This window comes from Heterocephalus glaber, unplaced genomic scaffold, assembly GCF_053883595.1.
Source record: "Heterocephalus glaber isolate CG9 unplaced genomic scaffold, H.glaber_assembly_v1.0 deba00001550, whole genome shotgun sequence".
NCBI lineage: Eukaryota > Metazoa > Chordata > Mammalia > Rodentia > Bathyergidae > Heterocephalus > Heterocephalus glaber.
Genome location: NW_028258343.1, coordinates 12851707 through 12874866, shown reverse-complemented (window position 1 = coordinate 12874866; position 23160 = coordinate 12851707). Strand labels below are relative to the sequence as shown.

General features: G+C 38.8%; 1 protein-coding gene across 1 annotated transcript in view; it reads right to left on the bottom strand.

The window, feature by feature from the left end:
• Moxd1 (monooxygenase DBH like 1) overlaps positions 1–23160 on the bottom strand; it is an 82213-nt gene that overhangs the window by 6530 nt on the left and 52523 nt on the right. The window contains exons 5-10 of the mRNA XM_004846000.4: positions 12012–12191; positions 11658–11760; positions 9966–10132; positions 8747–8938; positions 7114–7173; positions 4255–4397 (exon numbers count right to left, since the gene is read on the bottom strand). Of these exons, the coding sequence (XP_004846057.1) occupies positions 4255–4397; positions 7114–7173; positions 8747–8938; positions 9966–10132; positions 11658–11760; positions 12012–12191 (845 nt within the window). The remainder of the gene's footprint in view (positions 1–4254; positions 4398–7113; positions 7174–8746; positions 8939–9965; positions 10133–11657; positions 11761–12011; positions 12192–23160) is intronic.

The following is a 23160-nucleotide window of genomic DNA, read 5'->3' as shown; positions in this document are numbered from 1 at the left end:
GAGACGGGTGAGCGGCTAAGACACCCCGAGTCCTTCTCAGAAAGTGATTCTGCCCTCAGCAGGCAGAAAACTTCCTTGAACAGATGTTAATAAAATACAAGGGCGGGACAACCCACAAGTCTGATGTGGAGTATGCAGTCCTACCCCTAACCCGTGGCCTTGCTTCTCATGATTCAGATGAAAAAAATCTCAGAAATATAGGAATCATGTAAGTATTAGGGGTTATCATTGACACTATTTAAATGTATGTGAGTGACATTGATATTGTAGGAATTATGGCTTCAGAGTTCAATGTAAAAATTAAAACTCCCAAAATCTAAAAACTATAATATAAACAATAAGCCTTTTGTGGAGTGGAAAGAGCTCTGATGATCTGTTTTCTCCAAGTTTGAGATCCTCCTTATCAAATATTATCTCTTTTGCTTAAAACAATGCCAATAACACTTATTTGAATTTCAAAATGTTCACTTTTATTTTAATTTCTCTATTGAGAGATAAATTAAAACTAAATTAAAATTCAATGCTTTTGTTTAAAACTGCACAAGTTATACTGTTTAGTCTATTCATATATGTGTGTGTGTCTGTAGCAACATCCAATTAATGTCAGCAGCACTTTTCCAGATTTTGAATTAACTGCTTTCCGAAAACTTGTTCTGCCTTTTCTGAACTTTGTATAATCAACGGGTGTGACTTTTTCAATCTGTAAAAATATAAAATGATTTCTTTTCCTGAGAAAGCAGAGAAATGCCTCTCCACTTGCTTTTGGAATTAGAGTGATTAACAGAGAAACTTCCTTACAGACGCCTCACCAGAGACGTATATTAATTCCATGTTCATGTGTGGAATGACAGAGGAATCCATAACTTACCTAAACTCATTTTCTGTTCTGTTATCTGATCTTTTTGAGTTTTTTGTTTATTTTTCCTTATGCCAGATCTCTCGGAGACAGAGAAAAAATACACTGCCCACAACAAACTACCCAAATGAGTCAAGACATTATTGTCTCTATTTTTTATCAATTTGTTCTCTAAATTCTAAGATTGCTACAGAATGTTTAATGTCTAACGGATCATGATATTTAAGGCACAAAATAGAAGATTTGGGGACATGTATTATATGATATTCCTTTTCAGTGCTGTATCCTGAAAACCCAGCAGTTATATTATTTTAAGCAAAATTAGAAAGTACCTAACATATTTCTCTCTGGTCTTCCAGCCAGCGCCTCATTGGTTTGGCCTTGACTATTATTTATGTCACCATGATGAAGAACTAGATTTAAAAGTCTGATTTAAAGGGTAAACATGTTATTTTAAAATAGAGACTCTTTTATTCATATAAATTTAATTATGAAGTTGAGTGTTTTTTTCTGGGCAATGACGGCTCAAAACTGACTTTGCTCTGTGAAGCAATTCTCCTTGTCTTTTCAGGTGATGAAAGCTCAGCTTCAGAATTTCCTGGGTTAGACTGAAGTTAGGGACACCACACGGCTGGTGGGGAAATGAGAGGGGTTTTTGAGATGCTTCCCACAGGCTGAGCATAAAGGATGAGCCATGCAATGTATTTCACGTCTTTTGAAACATACAACTTTGAATGTCTGCTGTTCCTAGACATTCTCTCCAATAAAGCCATGATTGGGGAAAATTTCTATCCACTATGAAAAAATATTCTAGCTGGGCATGGTGGTGCACACCTGTAATCTCAGCACTCTGGAGGCTGAGGCAGGAGGATCGCCATGAGCTCAAGGCCAGCCTGGGCTACATAGTGAGTTCAGGGCCAGCCTGAACTACAAAGCAAGACCCTTCCCCTCCCCAAAAAAGCCCCATATATATTCTAAAGGAAAAAACTACTTACATCTAAATAAGAAACGATATGACTCCACTATGCTGGGGCTGGGGTTAGCTCAGTGGTAGAGGACTTTTCTAACATGTACTGGGCACTGGGTTTCACCCTCAATGCCATAAAATAAACCTCAAATTTTTGTTTTTTGTACTGGGGATCAAACTCGGGACCCTGTGCTTGTGAGAAAGGCGGCAGCACCACTGAGCTAAATCACCGGCACCCCCCCCCCAAATATTTTAAAACAAAATTATATCCTAGTGCTATTAGAATAACACTTTATGTATCATTTTTATTTCTACTAATATTTTATTTATTATATGTAAATATTTTGTCTAATTGCATCAGCCCCTTTCATTTTGAAAAGTCCTAACTATCAGAAAGTTATTCCATATAAATATATTCATATATGGAACAAGAGACCAGAATATGAATTCTAACTTTCCTATTTATTATATATTGTGTTATGCTGAGCAGCTTCATAATCTATTAGTTTTTATTTCTCTCTCTATCAAACTGGGACTCTGTGTCCTGCTCTATAGAAATTGTGCAAAAATAAATGAAATCATTCATGTGAAAATATTTAATAAACTACAGACCAATTTACACAAGCATTTTGTTGTTTGTATTTTACTAGATACAGATTACTGTTCTGGTGGTTGTAGGGTTGTTTATACAGAAGTAAATCATGTAGAAGTGAATAATTTAATTTAAAAAGAATCTCCATTCATAAATTATAATCCCTGTAATATTTAGGAGGAAAAATTAGACCATATGTATATTCTCCTTCACCTTCTGCATTTTACCATAACCCTATTAAGTGTTTTTTACTCTTTCTTAAATACACTTTCCAAAAATAAATCTGTGCACATTTTCATCTAATTACACCAATCCCTTTCATTTTGAGAAATCCTAATTACTAGAAAGGTCTTCCTTAATATTAAAACAAATTATGGCGCCTCCACGTCTCTACCAGCCATTCTAATCCCTCTTGCTGATATTACTGAGAATAGGTGAAATCCGTTTTAAACATCTACTCTAACATACACAGATCAGAGTTCTCAGGGTCTTCTTCCCCTCATGTCCTTCACCGAGCCTTTTTTCTTTCCTTCTCTCCTGTCTTCCCGAACTGCAGTCATGCAGCACGTCCTGTGGGTGCTACCGAGTTTAAACTGAGTGTGATCATTTGCTCTCACTCCAGTGCCTCCATCTTGGCCAGGTGCCCTCGCCCCTCCACGGGAAAATCACCATGGCTTCCTGCCCTCATCGAACTACAATGCAAGAGCCCAACTGACTTTGCTTATACCCTACACTGGCTTGGCACTGCCCAGGAAGCCCTCCATAGTCTGACGCCACTGCCCGGGCCCTGCCTCCTCTACCACATTTCACTCTGCTCCAGCCAGATGTACCCCCTTGCTCTTCCTCAATCCTGATGCATTCATACCCTGCACTGGGTCACAACACCGGCCCTTCTCGCTGTTCCAAAAGCGTCTGTCTTTCTCTCCCTGGTGTCTCAGCATGTATTTCTCCATTCAAATATCACCTCCCTAGAAAGGCTTCACTACCTATTGACAACAGCTACATACTTCCTTTTCTGTTTTATTCTTTTATAACAGCTATTACCATTTAAATTTTTAAGTTGTTTACTTATCACCACTCCCCCACTTTAAAATATAATTTCAGGGAGAAAGGAATAACATTTATCTTGCCTACTACTTTATTTAAAGCAGTTTCTATGATACACAATTGTGCAGAAGGAGTTCACAGAGCAGGCCATAGATGGTGACCCTCGGTTGGTGTCTGGGGATTTAAATAGGCAATTATTTCCTGTAGTGATGTAGAGCTTTCCCTAAATGGGCAGAGTGACTCAGTTCACCTGGACTATTTGCACAAATTACTGGTTTATGTTAAAGCACCTGCTTTTTGTCTGGGAGGCTGGACTTCTGACATATCTTAGACAGAGAGTAGCTTTTTAACCAGCTCCACCCCCACCCCCAAAAAAGCCTGGACAAGGAGGGAGCTTTAGTGAGAATCTGTTTCATATATGTCATAACTCAATTCTGGTGAAATTAAGTGATTCTGTAACTTAATTAGTAGAGGCCTCTTGGAAGCTTACATACAGCTGGCTTGCTCTGGATTTTTCCCCAGGTGTATTTCCTTCCATTCATTTTTCTTTGTATCCTTTCATTTTAATAATTATTGTCCCTGAGTTCACCCATATGCTGAGTCTTGAAGTCCTCTTAGCAAATCCCTGAAACTGAGTGTGGCTTGGGAACACTGGACAGCAATGAAGAAGCTTATGTGTTCTCTCCAGTTGCAAGTAATCTAACAGAATCGCACATCACGGCAAGATCTCGGTATGGAAGTAAAGCCCGTACTGAAGTACAGGACCCTACCGCGAGGCCCTTTACCACTCACGTGACTGGTCTATAAATCTCCTTTACGCCAATGAACTGAAGTTGTTCCATGATGTCTGGAATACTTGCACAACGGGTGAGATTAATCCTGGGGTAATAAAGCAGGTGGGAGAGACACATTTCATTCCTGGTGCTTAGTCCTCCCTGAAAATAGAGGTATTTTCTTTAGCAAAGTGTACATTCCACCAATTCTGAACAAAAAATCACCGAGGTCTTACACTTCCTTCCAGTTCTGAAATGTCTTAAATCTTAAAACTGAAAAGTAATAATTTAAATTATAGCTTTCAAAAAGATTATGATATTCTTAAACATTAATAGAATTATTTCCATCTCCTTAAAAGTTGCTTTTATTAAATAACCTAATAATCTCCTTAAAGTTCCACTGATGTGTTGTAAATTTCACACCATAGTGAATATTTCAGATGATCATTAGGATGTTCGGTTAACACGATACCAATCAATCAGTCTGATAGACTTTCCCTTATGAAAATGAATTTTCTCTGTCTTTTTGTTTATAAACATCAATAGCTGGAAACCACAAAGGACTCAGATCCTACACTTTGGATCTAAGTAGTTAAGAAATTGTTAAATTGTAACAAAAAAGACCCTGGAAAGACCCTGGAATCTACAGTATACAATCTACTATGTCCAATTTTCACCCAAAAACTATTAGACATGAAAACAGAAAACTATGATCTGTATCAAAGGGAGAAAATTAAGTAGACAGACTATGATAAGATACAGATGTTGGATTTAGCAAAGACTTAGAAGCTTATAAAACTATAGTCAGATAATTAAAGAAAATATATTCAAGTAATTAAGGGGAAATATATTAAAAATGAGTACACAAATAGGAAATGACACCAGAGAAAGGAAACAATAAAAAAGAAACCCTAAAAATAGAAATTTTAGAGCTGAGAGGTAACAAAACTCAGTTAAAAAAATAAAAGCTGAGCTCAGTGGCAGATTAGAGATGACCAAAAAAATCAGTGAACTTTAAGATTGACCACTAGATATAACATCCCCTGGAAATTTGCTCTTTCAACCAACATTATGCTCTTCAGGTAGACTCATGTTAATACATTTAGCTTTAGCTCATTAATTTTTGTAACTCTACACTATTTCATTACATGAACATATTAGAGTGCATTTACTTATTTTCCTTTTGATGGATATTTGAGCTGTTTCACAGTTGCTTTTTGTTTGCTTGCTTGCTTTTTTTTTAATGCTTGCTTGTTTTTTGTTTTGTTGCTATGTTAGGCATCAAATCCAGGGCTTGCACATGCTAGGATATAAAAACCCATTATAAAATTGATCTAAATTTTATTCACTAGAATTATAGCAAATTTATAAAAGTTTGAGTAGCATTTATTTTACTGAGTCATTGTATCCGTGAATGGAGCATCTCTTAATTTTTCACTGGGTTGTTTTTTTTTTTTTTTTTTTTTGGTACCGGGGATCGAACTCAGGACCTTGTGCTTGCGAGGCACCGGAACCACTGAGCTAAATTCCCAGCCCCCTTTCACTGTTTTTTAATACCTCATAATATTTATATTTTTCCTCCTAAAGACAAAACACATCTAATGTTAGCTTTTATTTCCATGTAACTTATAATTTTAAATTGCATTATCTCAAGATGATTTTTTACATGAAAATGAAATTAATTTTACATATCAAATAGAGAGAGGGTTTTGGTGTATAAAACTGTAATATCTGTGAGTAATGTGTTTTGCGTGTTCATGGCTTTTTTTCTGATCCTTATATTCTGTGTTTTTCTTCTTCAATAGTCTTGAATAGAAGCACTAAAAGCAAATATCGTGTATTCTTCATGATTTGGGGGAATATTTCTAGTATTTCATTTAATTTAATATTGGCTACAGATTTTCTCATAGCTAACTTTTATCTAGTTAAGGCAATTCCCTGGTGTTCCTGGTTTGCTAAATGTCTTTTTCTTCTCTTCACGACAGACTTAAATTTTATGAATCCTTTTTCTGCCCCTCTTGGGCGATCATGTCTTTTCCTTTCAATCCCGGAATGCTGAAGGGCATCAATGTATTTTCTAATTTAAGTCAATTTTACGTTTCTTAGCTAACCCCAAATTGGTTCTGGCATTAGACTGGTATATAATGTAGAATTTTGTTTGTCAATATTTTATCGAAGATATTTCTATCAGGTGCATGTTACCGGCCTATTTCATGCTGTCCTTATAAAGCTTTGGTTTTAAGACTGTGTTAACTTCCTAAAAGGAGTTGGAGGGAGGTGGTCTTTCTCTTTGTGTTCTCTGGAGGAGGCTGGGCAAGGCAGGAAAGATGTATTTCTTGGATACACAGCAGGAATTCCCAGTAAATCATTTGGGACCTGAGTTCCATTTGGGTCAGAAGCTCTTGAGTTCATGTAACTCATTCTTCCTTTAAATTATCAGGGATTTACTGTCCAGACTCAAATAGACAGTAAGTTAATGATCACATCTTATCATATTTGGTGAGGAAAAACTAAAAGAATAAGGATAGATTTTTCTTGAGTCAATAAATTACACTGCGATTATTACCATAGTATCGTTAGGTATTTTGAAGTCTGATGAAAAAATACTTAAACATCTCTGATTTTACCTTTATGATGCTGCATTCTCAAGACTTTCAGGAATTCTGTTTCCAAAGGGCAATGTGTGTTACTTTTTTCTCTCTCTCTTTTTTGTTTTCTTTTTTCCAGTACCGGGGATCAAACTCAGGACCTTGAGCTTGCCAGGCAGGCATGGTGCCACTGTGTTACATCCCCAGCCCCAAGTTTTTTTTCTTCTAAAATCAAAGCTTTTTTCTTCCTTTCTATAAATGAACTTTACTAATAGTGAAGATTTTCTTACCCATGTCATGCCGACTCTATCCTTGGTATTGTAACGACATTCAGTAATGAGGTTATCTCCCTAAAATACAAAAGTACAAGCTTTGAGGTGAAGCTCTCTTACTTATCTAATACATTTTCAGGCCAACAATTCATATTTGCTGTTTGAAGAAACGGAGCAAGTAGTTCAGGAGAAGACCTTCGATCTGTTTAACACTAGGGTAGGTTTGCTAGAACAGCACCCGGGGAGATGAACAAGTAAGGCTCGTGCTGAAGCCAGACTGCACCAGATTCTACCTGGATAACCCAAGTAAGGAACTGAATAGCCCAGCGCAATGTGTTCATCTAAGGCAGAACAATACAAATAGCACTCACTTTGCACAGCTATTGTGAGGAAATTAAATACCGTTACATGTAGTCCTTAGTAGAGATTAAGTACCTAATGAAATGGTAGTCACAGGTACGAGTTATTGTGATTACTTATTCATTAGAATAATTTTCTTACAATAGAATCATGAGGCAAATGACTGGTAATTAGTTGTTCTAGTGCTTTCCAGTCTTTTGAACATTACAATGTCCATGGACAGTGATATTTTATGGCCCTGCCCAAGTAAGTGGTGAAAGTCTCTGCAGACCACAGACAGCCATCCCTGGGCACTGCCTCGACTTTCCTCCCTGCCCTGCTTCCCGTAAGGCTCAGAGATCAGTATCTCAGCACGCTTCATCCTGCAACGGCATGCTAATTAGGACGTGCTGGGAACACAGTACAGCTGGGTGGAAAGGCCACCCCCCCACCAATGTGATGAACGAGACTCTTTGGAATCTTGACAAATTACTGTCTCTCAAAATTTATCTTTCCACCCTCAGAGTACACCAAAGAATTTATGGAAGGAGCATCAATCCACAGCTGTGCATTCCCAGATAGTTCACCCACCTAAAAACACCGTTCCCAGAATTGTTTAGAGAAAATATTGCACTTACTGTCATTTCATAAGCAGTATAAGCATCTGTCTCTTCAGAGTGAAACAGGGATAGGAAATTCTATGAACATGATGGCCATGGAATAAAACTTTAGGGAAACAAAGCATCATAAGAGTTTTAAAAGGCTTTGTTATTGGACAGTGTAAGGTTCTCTCTGATCCTTCCTTCATTAACCTCAAGTACTGTGGCAAGCTGCATGACACAGCAGAGTATAATTAGCTACGTCTGCATATGTTTGTCAAATGGAAGAAGTACTCTTTCATACAGTTTTACTGAAATGAAACTTGTAAAAAAATTCCTTTTTCTTCAAGATGGTGGAAAGAAACCCTGATTTTACCCTTACCTTACCTGCAAGCCAAAAGATCACTAATTGGGGAATCAAGTTTTTAAAAAGGGTAATGTTTAGTGATCAGAAACTGAGTTTTTTGGTTTTGATTGTTTCTTAAACCAAGAACTTGAATTGCCCCTGGGAATAGTAAGAAAAAGTGAGTTTCAGGTTTGGAAACCAGATCAAACACATTCACTCTGAGTTATGCAACACCCACGGTGGGCGGCTGTAAGATCGTGGATACAATGAGCAACTTATTTCACGGTAGAAATCTTGCTGCATCTCAGCTGATGATTGGCTCATGGCCTTTATAACATTCAGTGAAAAAGAACAAAAACATGCATACTGGCAAGATTGTCTGTTCTTCCTTTAGATACTGAAACTCTTGGAAATTGAAGTCAAAATCATCATCATAAGCAAGTAACTTCATTTCCTTCCCTTTGCGAAAATGCCGCAGCCTGATGCCTCTGCCAGCGAGGTGAGTGTGGAGAAGAACTGCAAACACCTGGATTCCACTTGGCTTCTCAGCCTCCAGAGCCTGCAGGAATAGCCGGAAAATCCAATCAGCCCAAACAAGTGCATGTTCAGACAGTTCACACTGAAACAGACTTGGAGGGACAACTGAGACGAAAATCAAAGTAACTTAAGTGCGCGGTTGAGCTGCCAAATGTTTTGAATGTGAATTGTTCAATGTTCTGTTTGCAAAGCAACATTTGATGGGAGACAAGAAAGCAGATCTGCAAAACCACTCTGGAAACTATCATCCTTTCTCCTTCTTTCAGGAAGTCAAGAGGCAGACAACACTCCTAGCAAAAAGAGTCCAGCACCTTAGTAGCCTGGAAATGCAAACTCTAGAAATGAAAGTTTCCCCCTCTTTTCCAGATAGGAAAGCTAGAGAGCTCAGTGGAATTAAATGCAGCATTATGGTCCTGGAGTTAGTCTCTGTCATCATGGCAATTTGAATCCTGCTCTAAAGAACCCAGAGGGACGTAGGCTGTCCGCTTTACCAGTCTCCATACTGGCCACACCTACACTATCACGTAATACAGAAAGACTGTGATCATATTCAAATACTTTTACTCAATAAGAAACTAACTGGAAATAGTCACTGTTAAATGCTTATGCATGGCCTTCTCTTGTGTACCATGCATTTGTAGATTATTTAGTCTTGCTCTTTGGTGAAAGAAGGGAAGGAAGCAATGAAGCAGAGAAAAAAATGAATGTGGATGATAGGAGAAATGTGAGTAAAAGGAAAAGTCGAGAAAGGAAAGAGTCTACACCAACAAAGCCAGGAGTTGTAAAAGAGGAAATGAAGTGCCCAGCATGAAACAAAGGAGGTGGGAGAGGGAAGGAAGGCAGCCTGCAAGTTATTCTTGCCTCCCGAACCCTGCTCCTACAGCGAGCGTCACAGCTGTAGAAGGTAGTCAGAGGTGCTGCTGGAATTGCAGTAATGGTTTCCTATGATACCCACAGGAAAAGGAAAAGGGGCAAGGAATAAACAAGCAAGAGTCTTCACACCACAGTGAATCTGAACAGGGCAGCTCCCAGACACGGGCACAGCCTACCTCTTGCAGGCATTCCAGGGTGCAGTGACCCTCAGACCAGAACTCGGGCATCCCTGGAGGGATGGTGTGGAACAGGCTCACCCAGAGGCCAGCTTGGATCATCCCGGCATCGTACCGCCTCAAATCCATGGTATGGTATAGCCTTAGTCCAGAACTATCTATTAAGCCTGGAACGAGAACACATAATTAAAAATGAGTTTGAGGTTTTAAAAACAACGTTCCCATAGCCCATTAAAATGGAAAAGTTGATTTTCCTTAAAAATCACAGGAGAAAGAAATACAAGCAGAGCCCATTAAAGACAATAATCAGCTTCATAAACCGAAATTAAATGCGAGTTACCACACTGCAGCCATCATAGACACAGATAGCATGCTATGGGGAAAATGTTTGAGTTATCTGGCTGATGTCTCACAATTATCTAACATGGAGACAGACTGAAAATTCTAAAGTCACTCCTTAATTAGAGAATAACTCCCCAAAGGTTTATTTTATATTGTTCTAAGATGAAGTTCGGTAACATTTACTTAGAGGTGTAAATCCCTTGGCCTTGAAACCACGTGCTGGACAGAGAAAATTACTGAAGCTTACCTTCTCTTATAGTTTGTAACCATTCCCCTATTCATTCAATAATCAGTTATTTATTTAAATACAGTCAGTAAAAATCTATTATGTGAACAGTACACATGGCACTGTGGGAATAAAAGATGAAAAAGATTCATTCCTCGCAATGACAGTTATTGTAAAGAGGAAGAATATAAAGATCCTTCCATTAACTTTGAAATTAATTGACTCCATTCCCAATTAAAACTGAGTTTGCACCCATAGCCTTGGAGTTCGTTTTTTCAAGGAAGACTTTCTAGACCACCCACCTATATCATTGGGTAGATTAGGTCACCAATTAAATACTCTTGTAGTACCAGTGCCTGTCTTTTTGATAACTGGCATGTACATAATTTTATATTAATTGGTATGAGTTTTTGATTGTTTCTCTTTCCCAGTGGACTATAATTTCCATGAGGTGGGGCACAGCATGTTTTTCACTTATGTGATATCCTCAAGCATAGATCCAGCACATAGTTAGTGCTGAATAATTGCACAAAATGAAATAAAATAATTATTTAGAACTGCTTCTGCTAATAATTTCACATGGGCTTTATCAGTTTCTCATTTTGGAACATTACATAAATAAATTCCAAAATCAAGTGCATATTCTTATATATCTACCTATTCTCTTCCACAGCATTTTATACAAATTCACTGAATAAATACTTCTTGAGTATATTTATGACTTGCCTACCACACAATAAAATGCTTAATATTTTTTAGTGTGATGAAAGGTAGCTTTTCCATAGGTACGGTTGGAAAGAAAATATTTCAAAAACATGTGTTTGGAACTCAGTTTACACAGCAAATGAGAAAGTCAATTATTCTACTCCCTGGTAGTTAGTATAGAAAAGATTTGATTATTGACCATATGTGCCCATTTGCTTGGCTGGTGCTGGAGAATAATGCCTATTGTCCCAGTAGATAACTGTGAATGTGGACCCTCTTTTACTCTAAAAAGTATCCTAGTTCAGATGACAAATGTACAACCTCTTTCTAATATTTTCTATTTTGTTTACTTTCTGTTAAAGACTAGAATTATAAAACTTTTAAAACCCAGAGGTAAAATATAGAAAGAAAGAACTCACCTTGCTTATATGTTGGATTATCATAATGGACTTCTAGAAGCACATATTGAGGGTCTAACGGAGTGCCAAGGGATAACCCAACATGAGGTGGGTAGGAAAAACCCTAAATATGGAAAACGCCATGAGACAGTTTCTTAGGAAAATCCTTGAGAGCACCACTGTGCTCATAAACCAACTCTTTGCAAAGATCATTCTGAACTTCTGGAATGCCATTAATCAATCCCTACTTAAACAGAAACACCCCACTCTGATACAGACAGTATACGGAGTTGTCCTCATAAGTATTACAGTCATATTTGTAGTGAAAGAACACAGGCAATTAGTTGTGCTGCATCTCAGCCACCATTTGCCCACCTCTCCACCAATGGCCCAGGCGAAGACTACAGTCTCACAGGTGAGGAAGGCATCGGGCATGTTCGGGTGGTAGCACTCATGGCCGTAGTCCAGGACTCTGTCATTGAAATTGCTGCTGCACTGATAGAGCATGATGTGGTGCACCAGACTCTCGTGGCCTCTGTGTATCACTGGCTCAACCTACACAAACACAAGAGAGAGAGAGAGCGAGAGAGAGGATGTGATAAAGACAGCCAGGAACATCCTACAGCAAGCCCCAAACTACCTCCAGGAATTATCCATTCTTCCAGGAATATCCTTCTCAATGATATAAAGATTATGAGCTTCAAATGCAATTCATGCTGGAGACAATGAAGATGATGATGACAATGGTGACAGCAAAGATGAGACAACTGTTTACTCCTAATACTGTAAGACTTGACTAATCTGCTTTTGTTTTTAACTCATCTTTGTTTCCCTTACCCATTCAACTGAGCAGCCATCTCAAAACTGTCTGACTCTCTTCCAGGCTTCAGTGTGCAATGCTTCCCCTCCCTCGTTTATTTTCCATGTAGGAAAAAGAAGCCTTCTCGTCTCTCTCTGTCTTCCTCTTCTCTATCTTAAAATGTTATTTTTACCCATCCCTACTGGAATACATGAGGCCTTGTTCATTTTTTATACACGTGAGCAGCATACAATGTATAACTCAAAAACAGATGTCTTTTTTTTAAGAGATAAGGATCACATTTTAATTATTTTATTATTAGAACTGGTGAGAGAAAACAAATTATTAGCGCTGCGGTCCTGTGACTCTGCTCGGATTAGGAGAGGGAAACTAGAAAGCAGTTAAATTACGATGGGCAATGAAGCTGGTCCTGGAGTTGGGAGCATGGTCCGTGGAAACATCTCCTTCCTACTTCCCCTCGTAAGTTCCCTTCATAGCACTTGTCTACTGAGTCCAGCAACCTGCAAACCAACCTCGAATGAGCTAAGCAACACTCAAAGAGCCCAGGGATCCCCAACAAATGAAAAGGGATCCTCGTAGTTGGCCTCCTCGGGCTGCAGCTGTGGCAGGCAGTTAGAAGGGTTTCTGTCTCACGAAGCTGGTGCGCTTCTAGATTTCCACAACGTTAGCAGCCTAAGATCTCAGCATGACTTCGATTTTTGGCCCTAACCAATCAAACGCTGAAGTGCCATTTTGAAATCCTTGCTTGGTTTCTACTTTAGACTTGCATATTTAAATAATGTGCTTTAAGCTATTTTCTCCTAATTTTTAATTTTTTCCCCATATTTTTTCTCTTTTGTAGGAAAACCTAAGCAGCGGAAGAGGAATGGGTACATACTAGATAGGGGTCTGAAATGGACAACTGAGGAATTCAAGTTTTTAAATTCTGTTTTGTTTCCTATCACCTAGTGAATCGTGCCATATCCACCTGCATGTATATTTTTGACATCACATTCATGGAAATAATGTTGTACCGAGTCTTGTTTGTTCTTGTCTCATCACTAAAAGATTATAAGCCCTAAAGGCAGAAACTACTTTCTCTTTTGCTTAAAAACAGTTATAGTTCAAGCGCAGTTGCAAAACAAACTATGACTGCATAGAAGAAAAACCAAGAGTTTCAATCAGAATTTAGCGTGCACACCTAGTTTGAACCCTCGTGTGAGGCTAGACTTTCATGCCTCAATATTCCAAGGACAGAGCACTTCTAATATGTCAAGAGCAAGTCATTCGGCATGGAAGATTTTTGCTAAGAGTCTGTAAGTTCAGGGAGAACCTGAGGGCTGTACTGAGCTCTCTGAGGCAGGTCCTGGGAAGGCACCAGTCGAGCAATGAGAGCTGGGTGTTGCCAGACAGATCAAAACCAAGAGACCCAGGCCTGGTGTCTTAATAGGGGAAGGAAAGGGAAATTTTGTGCCACATACACAGAAGAGATGGCCATGGGCCCACGGAGAAGTGGGTCATGCCACTACAAGCCAAGGAAATTCAGAAGCCGGCAGAAGCTGGGCAAGGCAAGGCAGGGCCATCCTCTGGGGCTTTTGGAGTGAGTCTAGCCCAGCCCATGCCTTGATTTCAGACCTCCAAGTCTCCAAAGATGGGAGAGGATGCATTTCTGCTATTCCAAGTTATGGCTGTTTATTATAGCAGTCGGGAACCTGACACAGCCCCTAACCTCGCTTCTCAATTTTCTACCACAAACTAACAATATGCAGATTTGTACCTTTAAGCCTAGGTTATAACTGCCCCTAAAAGTATCTGAGACCCAGACTTACCACAGACACAAACACTGTCCTTAATGACTGAGGTTAAATATTTTCTTTACTTCTAACTAAACATAAGTCTTTCGTGATCTAGTTTTCAGTATTTTGGGGGTGTCTTTGTTGTGTTGTCCAAGCATGCCGAGCTGTACATGAGAAACGCAGGGCACAGAGAAGAGTTCTTTTGAGCAGTTTTCCTACACTCCCTATTCCATTTAAGATGTGCTTCCTTGCTTGTTGAAACACGAGTGGAACACAGCTCTCCAAAAACAACTTGCAACTCAATAAACTAATAATTAAAACAAAAGGGGAGAGTGATGGGTGGAATCTGTAATGAGCTGGAAATTTTGCAAATCCCTACCACTTTTCTTCTTGCCTCTTCTTGTTCCTGGCATCCTGCTTCACAGACCCACTGCAGGCAGAGAGTGCTGTCCACACAGGAGCCCATAAGCTCTCTCTGACGCAAGGCATCCAGATGTTACCCGACTAAGGCAGTGCTGCTTATGAGAACATTTCAGGTGGAACTAGCAGTGTGGATGCCACTCTGTATGCTCTCCTCATGGGCCGAGGAGAACAGTTTCTCCTTGTGGGGAAGGCTCTTTTCCAAGCTACAAGAGCCACCCAAATTGAGCAGGGCAATGGTGTCTTCACCTCCCAGGCATTCCACTCTGAGAAAACCCAGGGATCAAAGCAGCGTCTGACTTGCTAATGTGGTGCTAAGGCCCTGCAGCACGATGGGCCTTGGCAGCCGAAGGCCAGGAAGCAGTGGCAAGAAGAGGCCAAATGGGATGAAGACGAAGGAAAGGGAAGAACTGAGGATGTGGGGACCGCTGGGAAATTATTCGCCCCTTACAGGAACCCTGGGTTCTGACAGGTGGTCACATGGAAGGGCTGTCCGTGTGCACTGAGACAACAGTCAGCACACAGGGAAGGGTCAGAGTCCAGATAATGCTGACAGGGCTTTTAATAACCGAGTCCTTTCTGGAACCATGTGCCTCTCTGCATCCTGTTGTTAATATATTCATCCATTCCTCTTAATTAGTAAGTCCACATATTCCTTTCTTTTTCCTAAGAGAGTTCAACTTGGGGTTCTGTTAGTTGCAATCCAAAGTCCTAGGAAGCAAACACCAGGCTATATCATGACCTCATCAACATGTATGTGTGTCCCACACGTGGCACTTGAAATTGTCTTTTATTTCTCGTACAAACATTGCCACATAAAACTACTTTTGTTTCACTCTTTCTTTTTATTTACTAATTCTTTTTTTTTTTTTTGGTACTGGGGATCGAACTCGGGACCCTGCGCTTGTAAAGCAGCCAGCGGCATCACTGAGCTAAATCCCCGGCCCTTTATTCACTAATTCTTCACCAGATCTGGGTAAGTTAACGACAGAGTAACATCAGTAAATGCCCTGGAAGAGCCATACGGGGCCGGGGGGGGGGGGGGGGCGGGGGGAATCACTCCCTCTAATATACACAATTATCTTCTTCCCCTGCTTGCTGATTCCACACAGACGCTTAGCAGGAAGGCTATTTTACTGGCTGAATATGCAATATCCCTTGAGAGACGTAACATATTATGATTTAGAGCACCATCTGAATATCAATTAACTAAGACCTTTGCCAAACACCTCAGGAAGACAGAAATTAACAAGTTAAAAGTAACAACATGCTGCATGTATATGTAGTTCTTTGAATTTCAACACGTGACTCATGAACTTAAAGGCAGCTTCTGGCTCAGTATTACTAGGTGTACTAAGGTTAAGTCAACTGAGATACTGAATAAACTGGATTTGGTATATAACTCTGGAAAGTTTAAAATTAACTCATGTATATCCAGCAAGAAGTAGTTTCTTGGAGGCTGAGTTCACTTCTTGATTGTGCCACCAACCAGCAGTGACAAGACCCTGAGCAAGGCATGTGTCACATCTCACTAGTTTTTATGTTCCATCCAACTTTGCCCTCTGTCTGTATAGATATGTATGTAGGTATAGACAGATACAGATATGTAGAGGTATATAGATACATAGTTTACACATATTCATTTAACCCTCAAAACAAATCTTATAAAGGTTTCTTCCTTATTTCATAGGTATGGACATAAAGCCGGTATGAATTAGCGAGCTTCCCCAGTGCCAGAGTCCACATTTGGCCTTGTCGGCTGGACCAGGAACACCCCCCTGAGCTCCGCTGACTTGTTTTCTTTGGCAGGGTAGTAGAAGGCACAGAGCCAGCGCTGTTCCAAGATCACCTTGAGTATGTTTGACCTTTTCTGTGTTCGCACCACACATTCTGTTCTGGATGTCTTCTGTCTAATCTCTCAGGTGTGTGACTTTCTTCAAAGGCCTGGTCTTAGACTCACTTTGCAGGCAGCAAAAAATGTCATGAAATATCCAAGTCTCTGGAGCAGCTAAAAGGTGCACGAGGTCATGTCCAGCAGCCTTGCCTCAGATGGGACAAACTCCAAGCACCACTACGTCCTCTATGGGTTAAGGTTGAGGCTGGAACTCCACCTGATCCACACCCTTGCTCAGCAGTTTCTCCCTGGCCTTCCCCCCACGCCACTCTGAACACAGTGTCTCCTCCTGGCACCTCCTTAATACATCACCTGCACATTAACCCAGGTCTGAATAGGCTGCATCGAGGAACCCAGACTAAGGCAAATCTGCATATTCTTGGGTTTCAGTGTTGCTGTTACTTTTTGCTTCTGTTTCCTAGTTGGTTAACGTCTCATCAGTTTCCTTCCCAGTGGATCAGTGAAAATGAGGCTTATGTATAAGAGTACTTGAGAATTTAATTGTTGGCATGTGTAAAGGAACAGCACTTTACAGTTGCTCAAATATTTAGACTGGCATCATTAGTATAAGTTGGATGCCAGTTTTAAAATAAATTTTTAAAATCATGCCTTCATAAACAGCAAGTATATCTATGTAATCTGTTCACAAGATCCATACTTCAAAATCTAATTTTATAGTTTGTATGTCACAAATATTCTGACAAAAATGTAGCCATATTCAAATGCATAGTGGCAAAATTTATAATTATATAAGATATATATTTGTTGGACCATCTCAATTTGTTAAGTATTTTATTTTCTAATTTGTATGTATGTATGAAACCTAGCAAATTTCTCTACGGAGCTCTTTTCCTTAAATATAACTCCTATTTTTTCCAAAAGAAAATCATACACTTTTCATGTGAATTTATAGAGTGTTGAGTATAAACTTTATCCTTTTAATCTAAAAATATTTTCTCTCAAGAAATATCATTCATGCATTCAACTAGCAAAATCTCAATACTCCTTCCATTCCAAAATTTGTTTCTACCTACTGTGTGCTCTTTGTTGGCTGCTGAGGGAGGGAACAATAATGCAAAAACATAAATCCGATAGTCAATTGATCCATATTGTAAAACAATAGAGAAGCTAAGGCGGAGCGTGATACTTTTTGGTTGCCTTCAAGCATCAGATCCTCCAGTGGACCATCCCAGCAGGATCCTGAATTTCTTATACCACTTCTCTAAGAATGATCTCCCGCTCCCTGGAGTTGCCTAAGTCCATTTATATGCTCTCATCCCTGACATGGGCAGAAGTTGGTACACTTGCAGAAATCCCTGGACTTGAACATGGTGGCCAACAGCCACCCTCTCCCTTCCCTGGTGTGGGAAAGAGAAAACACCACGGTGCGAGTTTGTGCCACATATTCTCTACCACTAGGGAAAGCCCTCGGACTGCAATGTCAAGGACAAGCTTGAAATGCAGCACGCAATGCCGGAAATGTCACGAACCCTTGAACTAAGGGGTTTGCTTCACATAAACCTAACCAACACTCAGTTGAAATAAAAATGGATTTGTTTTGATGGTAACTGTAATGACAGTTATTTTCTTCAGTTGGTTTTGATTTTGATTTCTTGCAGTGAAAGCTGAGGGGACTAACCAAGTCTGGACGAAGCTGAAAAGTTTATTCATTCATACTTGTGGAAAAAAAAAAAGAATTCCAAAGATAACCAGTAGTTGAATTTAGTTCTATATAATATGTTTGAAAATCAAGTTCTTTCAAAACAACATTGAATATTTGGAACATGCTGAAATAACATGACTCACCCGATTTCCTATTTCTCATCTTCAAAATCCCCTTCCAGTTGCTTTCCAATCACACCAATCAGCCCAGTCCACACCTCCGGTCCACCTGACTGAATTCGACCAACAGCCACCCTCTGACCGTGGGTAGTACTGTGGTTGGAATGTATCCCCCAAAACGACACGATGGGACTTTACAGCCAATGTGACAGCCTTAGGAGGTGGAGCTTTGAGAAGTGGTTAAGCTATGAGGTCAGAGCCTGCAAGAATGGGGTTGAGCCCACATTAAGGGTGTGAGAACTGCACATCTGCCTCCTACCGAAAGGACACGGCCACAAGAGCCCACCTGGAAATCAAAGAGCAAACCTCACAATTCACCAACGCCGTCACCACTTTGAAATAAAATTTCAATGTATCATTTTATTTTATGAACAAATTGTGCATGCTTATGGGATTCAGTGTGATATTTCAACACACACAGCATGCGCTGATCAAATCAGGGCAACTAACACTTCCGTCTTCCTGTCACTATCTTTGTTTGGAGACTTCACACTCTAATCTTCCAGATCTTCACAGTATTGGTGTCTTTAGCTTGGATTTCCTAGAATCCAGAGCTATAAGAAATAGATCTTCATTCTTCATAACTTACCTGGTTTAATGTATTAGGTTATGGCAGCACACGCGGACTAAGACAGAGGTTGAAGAATTTGCTTTCTGGCCAACACTGGGTCGCAGCCAGACAATCTGTTCAAATCAGCGCTCTCTCCTTGTCAGTCTGAGCAGTCCTGTTCACTGGCTCCACATTGCTTGTCCCACAGGCGACCGAGTCTACACTTTCATTCCTGACATTCAGGTCCCCGGTCACTGGCTACGTGTGGCCTATGCGACCACTTTTGCGTGAATTCCCAGTCACAGAAATCCTTTCCGTTTGTCCACCACGATCACTCACCACCATGATTTCATTCATGCAATTCTCCCATCCCCACTGCGCAGATGCACTTGTTGAAATCCCATTCATTTCCGAAAGCCTAGATTTTGTTTCTCCTAGATGCTTTTGCTGTTCTTTTGGCTCTACTTGTTCTGTGGCTCTGAGTTTGGTTTGGGAAGGAGTGTGTACTGTGGGCAGCCTGATGCCAAAGACCTGGAACTTCAAGATCTAAGGCAAACTATGTAACCTTAGTGAAACTCAGTTTCCTTATTTATAGAATGGAAATATAAATCCACTGTTAAGTCATTATAAAAATTAAAGAAGAAATGTGTCTAGTACATAATTTACAGTAAATATTAGATGGAAACTACACTACATTCCATAGAATTCAGTAGATGTGTAAGTTGTTGAATGCAATTATTTCATACATAATTTTTTCCTTAGAACATTAAATCATTGTTTTACCACTCGCTGCCAATTCATTACATGGAGCAATTTCAAATCCTTTATTATTTGCATGTGTGTGTTTAACAGAATATAACACAAGGTAAGAATATAACTTACATCTTTATAAATGTGAGTTGCTTTTAATTGATGAACTGTTTTTTAGGTAAACTTGCATTTCAAATTGTGGCAAGTCATAATCAAATATGCATATAATTCATATAAAATAGATATTTCTTCATACTGCAGAAAAATGGTTCAGAGTTGTTTTGTGCTGTTTTCTGGTCCATACATGCCCTTCAAAATAGCAATATATCAAAGGTGGGGAATACATTTAGATTTATACTCAGCTAATCAAAGGTGAATATTAAATTACTAAAACAATGGAAAGATTATTTGTACACTTTTGTCAGATGCTAATTCCCTTAATATGAAAAGGCTCAATATTAAAAATGGGCACAGTGCATAAATTAAAGCTTCATAGAAAAGAGATCCAACTGGTTACAAACACAGAAGGATGAGCCAGGCATGGCGGCTCACACCTGTAGTCCAGCACTCTGGGAGGCTGAAGCAGGAGGACCAAAGATTTAAGCCCACCTAAGGCAACATAGCGATTTAGCAAGATCCTGGCTCAAAATAAGAAACAAAAGAAGGAAAGGAAGAAAAGAGGCTGGGAATGTAACTCACTGAAAAGTCCCTGGGTTCAATCTCAAGTAAACACACACACACACACACACACACACACACACACACATTAAAATTAATACTTAAGTATATGGAAATGAAAACAATGACATAATCTAATTAGCCTACCAGATTGGCAACATTTTAGATCTGCTAATAGACAATGTTGGATAGAAAGAATGTAATGGTTATAAAACTGGAAATGTTTTAAATTATCATTAAACTCAAATAATGGAGTACTATACAGCCATTAATATATATATACAAACACAGACACACACACACACACACACACACACACACACACACAGAAGTGGAATATTTTCACTTGATCTTAGCCAAAAGGCCAAGAAGTGATGAGAAGTGGAATATTTTTCAAAAGGCACTGTTACATACAAAAGCAAATGTCAAAATATATCTTATTACTGTCTAAAAATAAAAGCAAAGAAAAAAAGAGAGGAAAATATATATAGAAACAAAGTTACATGATTTCATATACATAGAAATTTCAGAAAAATAAGATAAAATATTAATGATGACTGTTGGAAGGAGAACCTGAGTGACAGCAATTAGAACATTTTGATTTCTACTTTACAACCATCTATATTTGCAGTTTCACAGTGAACAAATATTAACTTTAGAATTTTTTTTAAAATTCTGGTTTCATCACTTACCAAATGAATGTCCATGACAGGTAAAATAGTACGCAAGAGGTGATCACGAAAATTCCATGAGATACTAGAACTCCACTCATTGGAGGGCCAATGCATTCATCAAATGTTTGTTCTCACATTTCCTATCCACAACTTATCTTATGTATGCCAACTTATGTATAAAAACAAGTTAAGCATGTCATCCATAAATTTTCCTTAAAAATTGCATTTGCATATATTTATCATAGGCTATCAGGCTTAATCATGTAAGAATCTATAGAAAAAATATTTATTTATTAATAAAATATTTATTTCCTATTGATCAACTTCTCCTCATATTAAGTTACAGTTTTCTAGGAGTAAGAAGTTCTCGTGTGCTATGGAACAGTAGGGTGACTGCATACAATGATCATCTACCGAGTATATCAAAAAGTCACAAGAAAAGATTTTGTATGTTCTTGCCACAAAGAAATGATAATTGTTTGAAGAGAAAGATATGTTTAACTTCATTTAAATATGACTCAATGTATATATATATGTATTATATTTTGTATTTTTGTATTTTTATGTATCAGTTTAAAAAATAACTCAAATTAAAAAAAATTTCCTAATTCCTAATGTTAAGTCAATGCAAAATACTTTTTCTCTCTTTGTGATTTTTGGATTTAAAATTGTATGCAGAGTAATTAACAACGAGGGCTTTGAAGCTAGGTTTCTGGAACAACATGCTGTAAGCTTCCTCCAAAAACTCAATTGCATTCTCTGAGGTTTGAGGCTGTTAATAAAATGGCCTAAATAAAAAATAAAAAAGAATTTTCTCAACCCAGACCTGCTCTCAAGGCTTCCAGCCCAAATGGCAGAAGGTGCCGCATCTGGCCTCCCTGACCTGTCCTAATATCCCAGAAAAGACACCAAAACCGCTCTTTGGTCTGTGCCACACACTTTGTCTCTAGATTTTTCCTGCTTTTTGGTCTCCTTTGAAGTTGTAAGCGCTGGGCTGATTCTTTTTCTGCTGTTACTGTGGGGTATTTTATTTTGCTTTTTTATGATTTCAAGGCCTAATAATTCTGTCAGTGAAAGAACAGAACGTAAGTACCAGCAGATGATTCTACTGATAAGATTCCGCAACTCCAACATAGGAAAAAGAAAAAGACTCCATTATTCATTTAGTTCAGTACAACTTATGTATATAAACAAGTTAAGCATGCCAATTTAATTCTGCATGTTTTAAAACTAACTTCCTCCTTAAAACTGTTTTCACATCCTGAAACTTCTAGGACCTGTGTCTACGTATAATCTGTCATAGTAATTTTGACAGTTTTAAATAAAGTACATTATTTTAGCATGTATTCATCAGAATTTAGGGGTTTTATTTCCTGGAGAAATTTAATAAATGAGGCATATTTTTTTCTTCCAGGAGCAGAGAAATAACAGTGATTGAGTTGTTTGTCCTTTTGGGCACAGTCTAAGATTAGATGTAATTGTAGGCAACACCAGTAACCTTGGGTCATGCGGAATTCTATGTTGGCCTTTATCCAAGGGCCCAGGATTCACTGTTCTCCTAAATACTTGCAAAATAAGTTCTGATTTGAAATGAAACTAGAAAAATTGATGTTAAGTGGTTTTCTCTAAGATACAAAATAAAGTTGCTTTAGAACTGATAATTGTCCAGGTCTTTGAATCTCAGTTTACTTTATTGAATTCTGGCCTCTTCTTCCATGAAATGTCTATAAGTAGCACAGCAGAATTATTCTGTTCAGTCCTTAAATTAATTAGACATATAATCCACAGTGTCACTCATTCAAAGTTCATTTGTCCTGGGGATAAAAGAGGTTTTTCAACCTCGCTGCAACTAACCATGACTAACGTGAATCTAGTCTTGAATCATTTATCCAACAAACACATCCTGAACACTCTCAGGAACTATGCAGGGCTGAATATTCAAACATGGGCCTGGTCCAGTTGTCCAAGGACTTAAACTTAGAGTACGGAAAAAATACAAGCCCAAGCCATACAGGAGCTATGATTTCAACAACAGCTCTCAATTGTATGTATGTATGTATACTAAGGACATTACATATAGTATCACATTTAACATAACTCATTAAATCTTCAAACAACCAT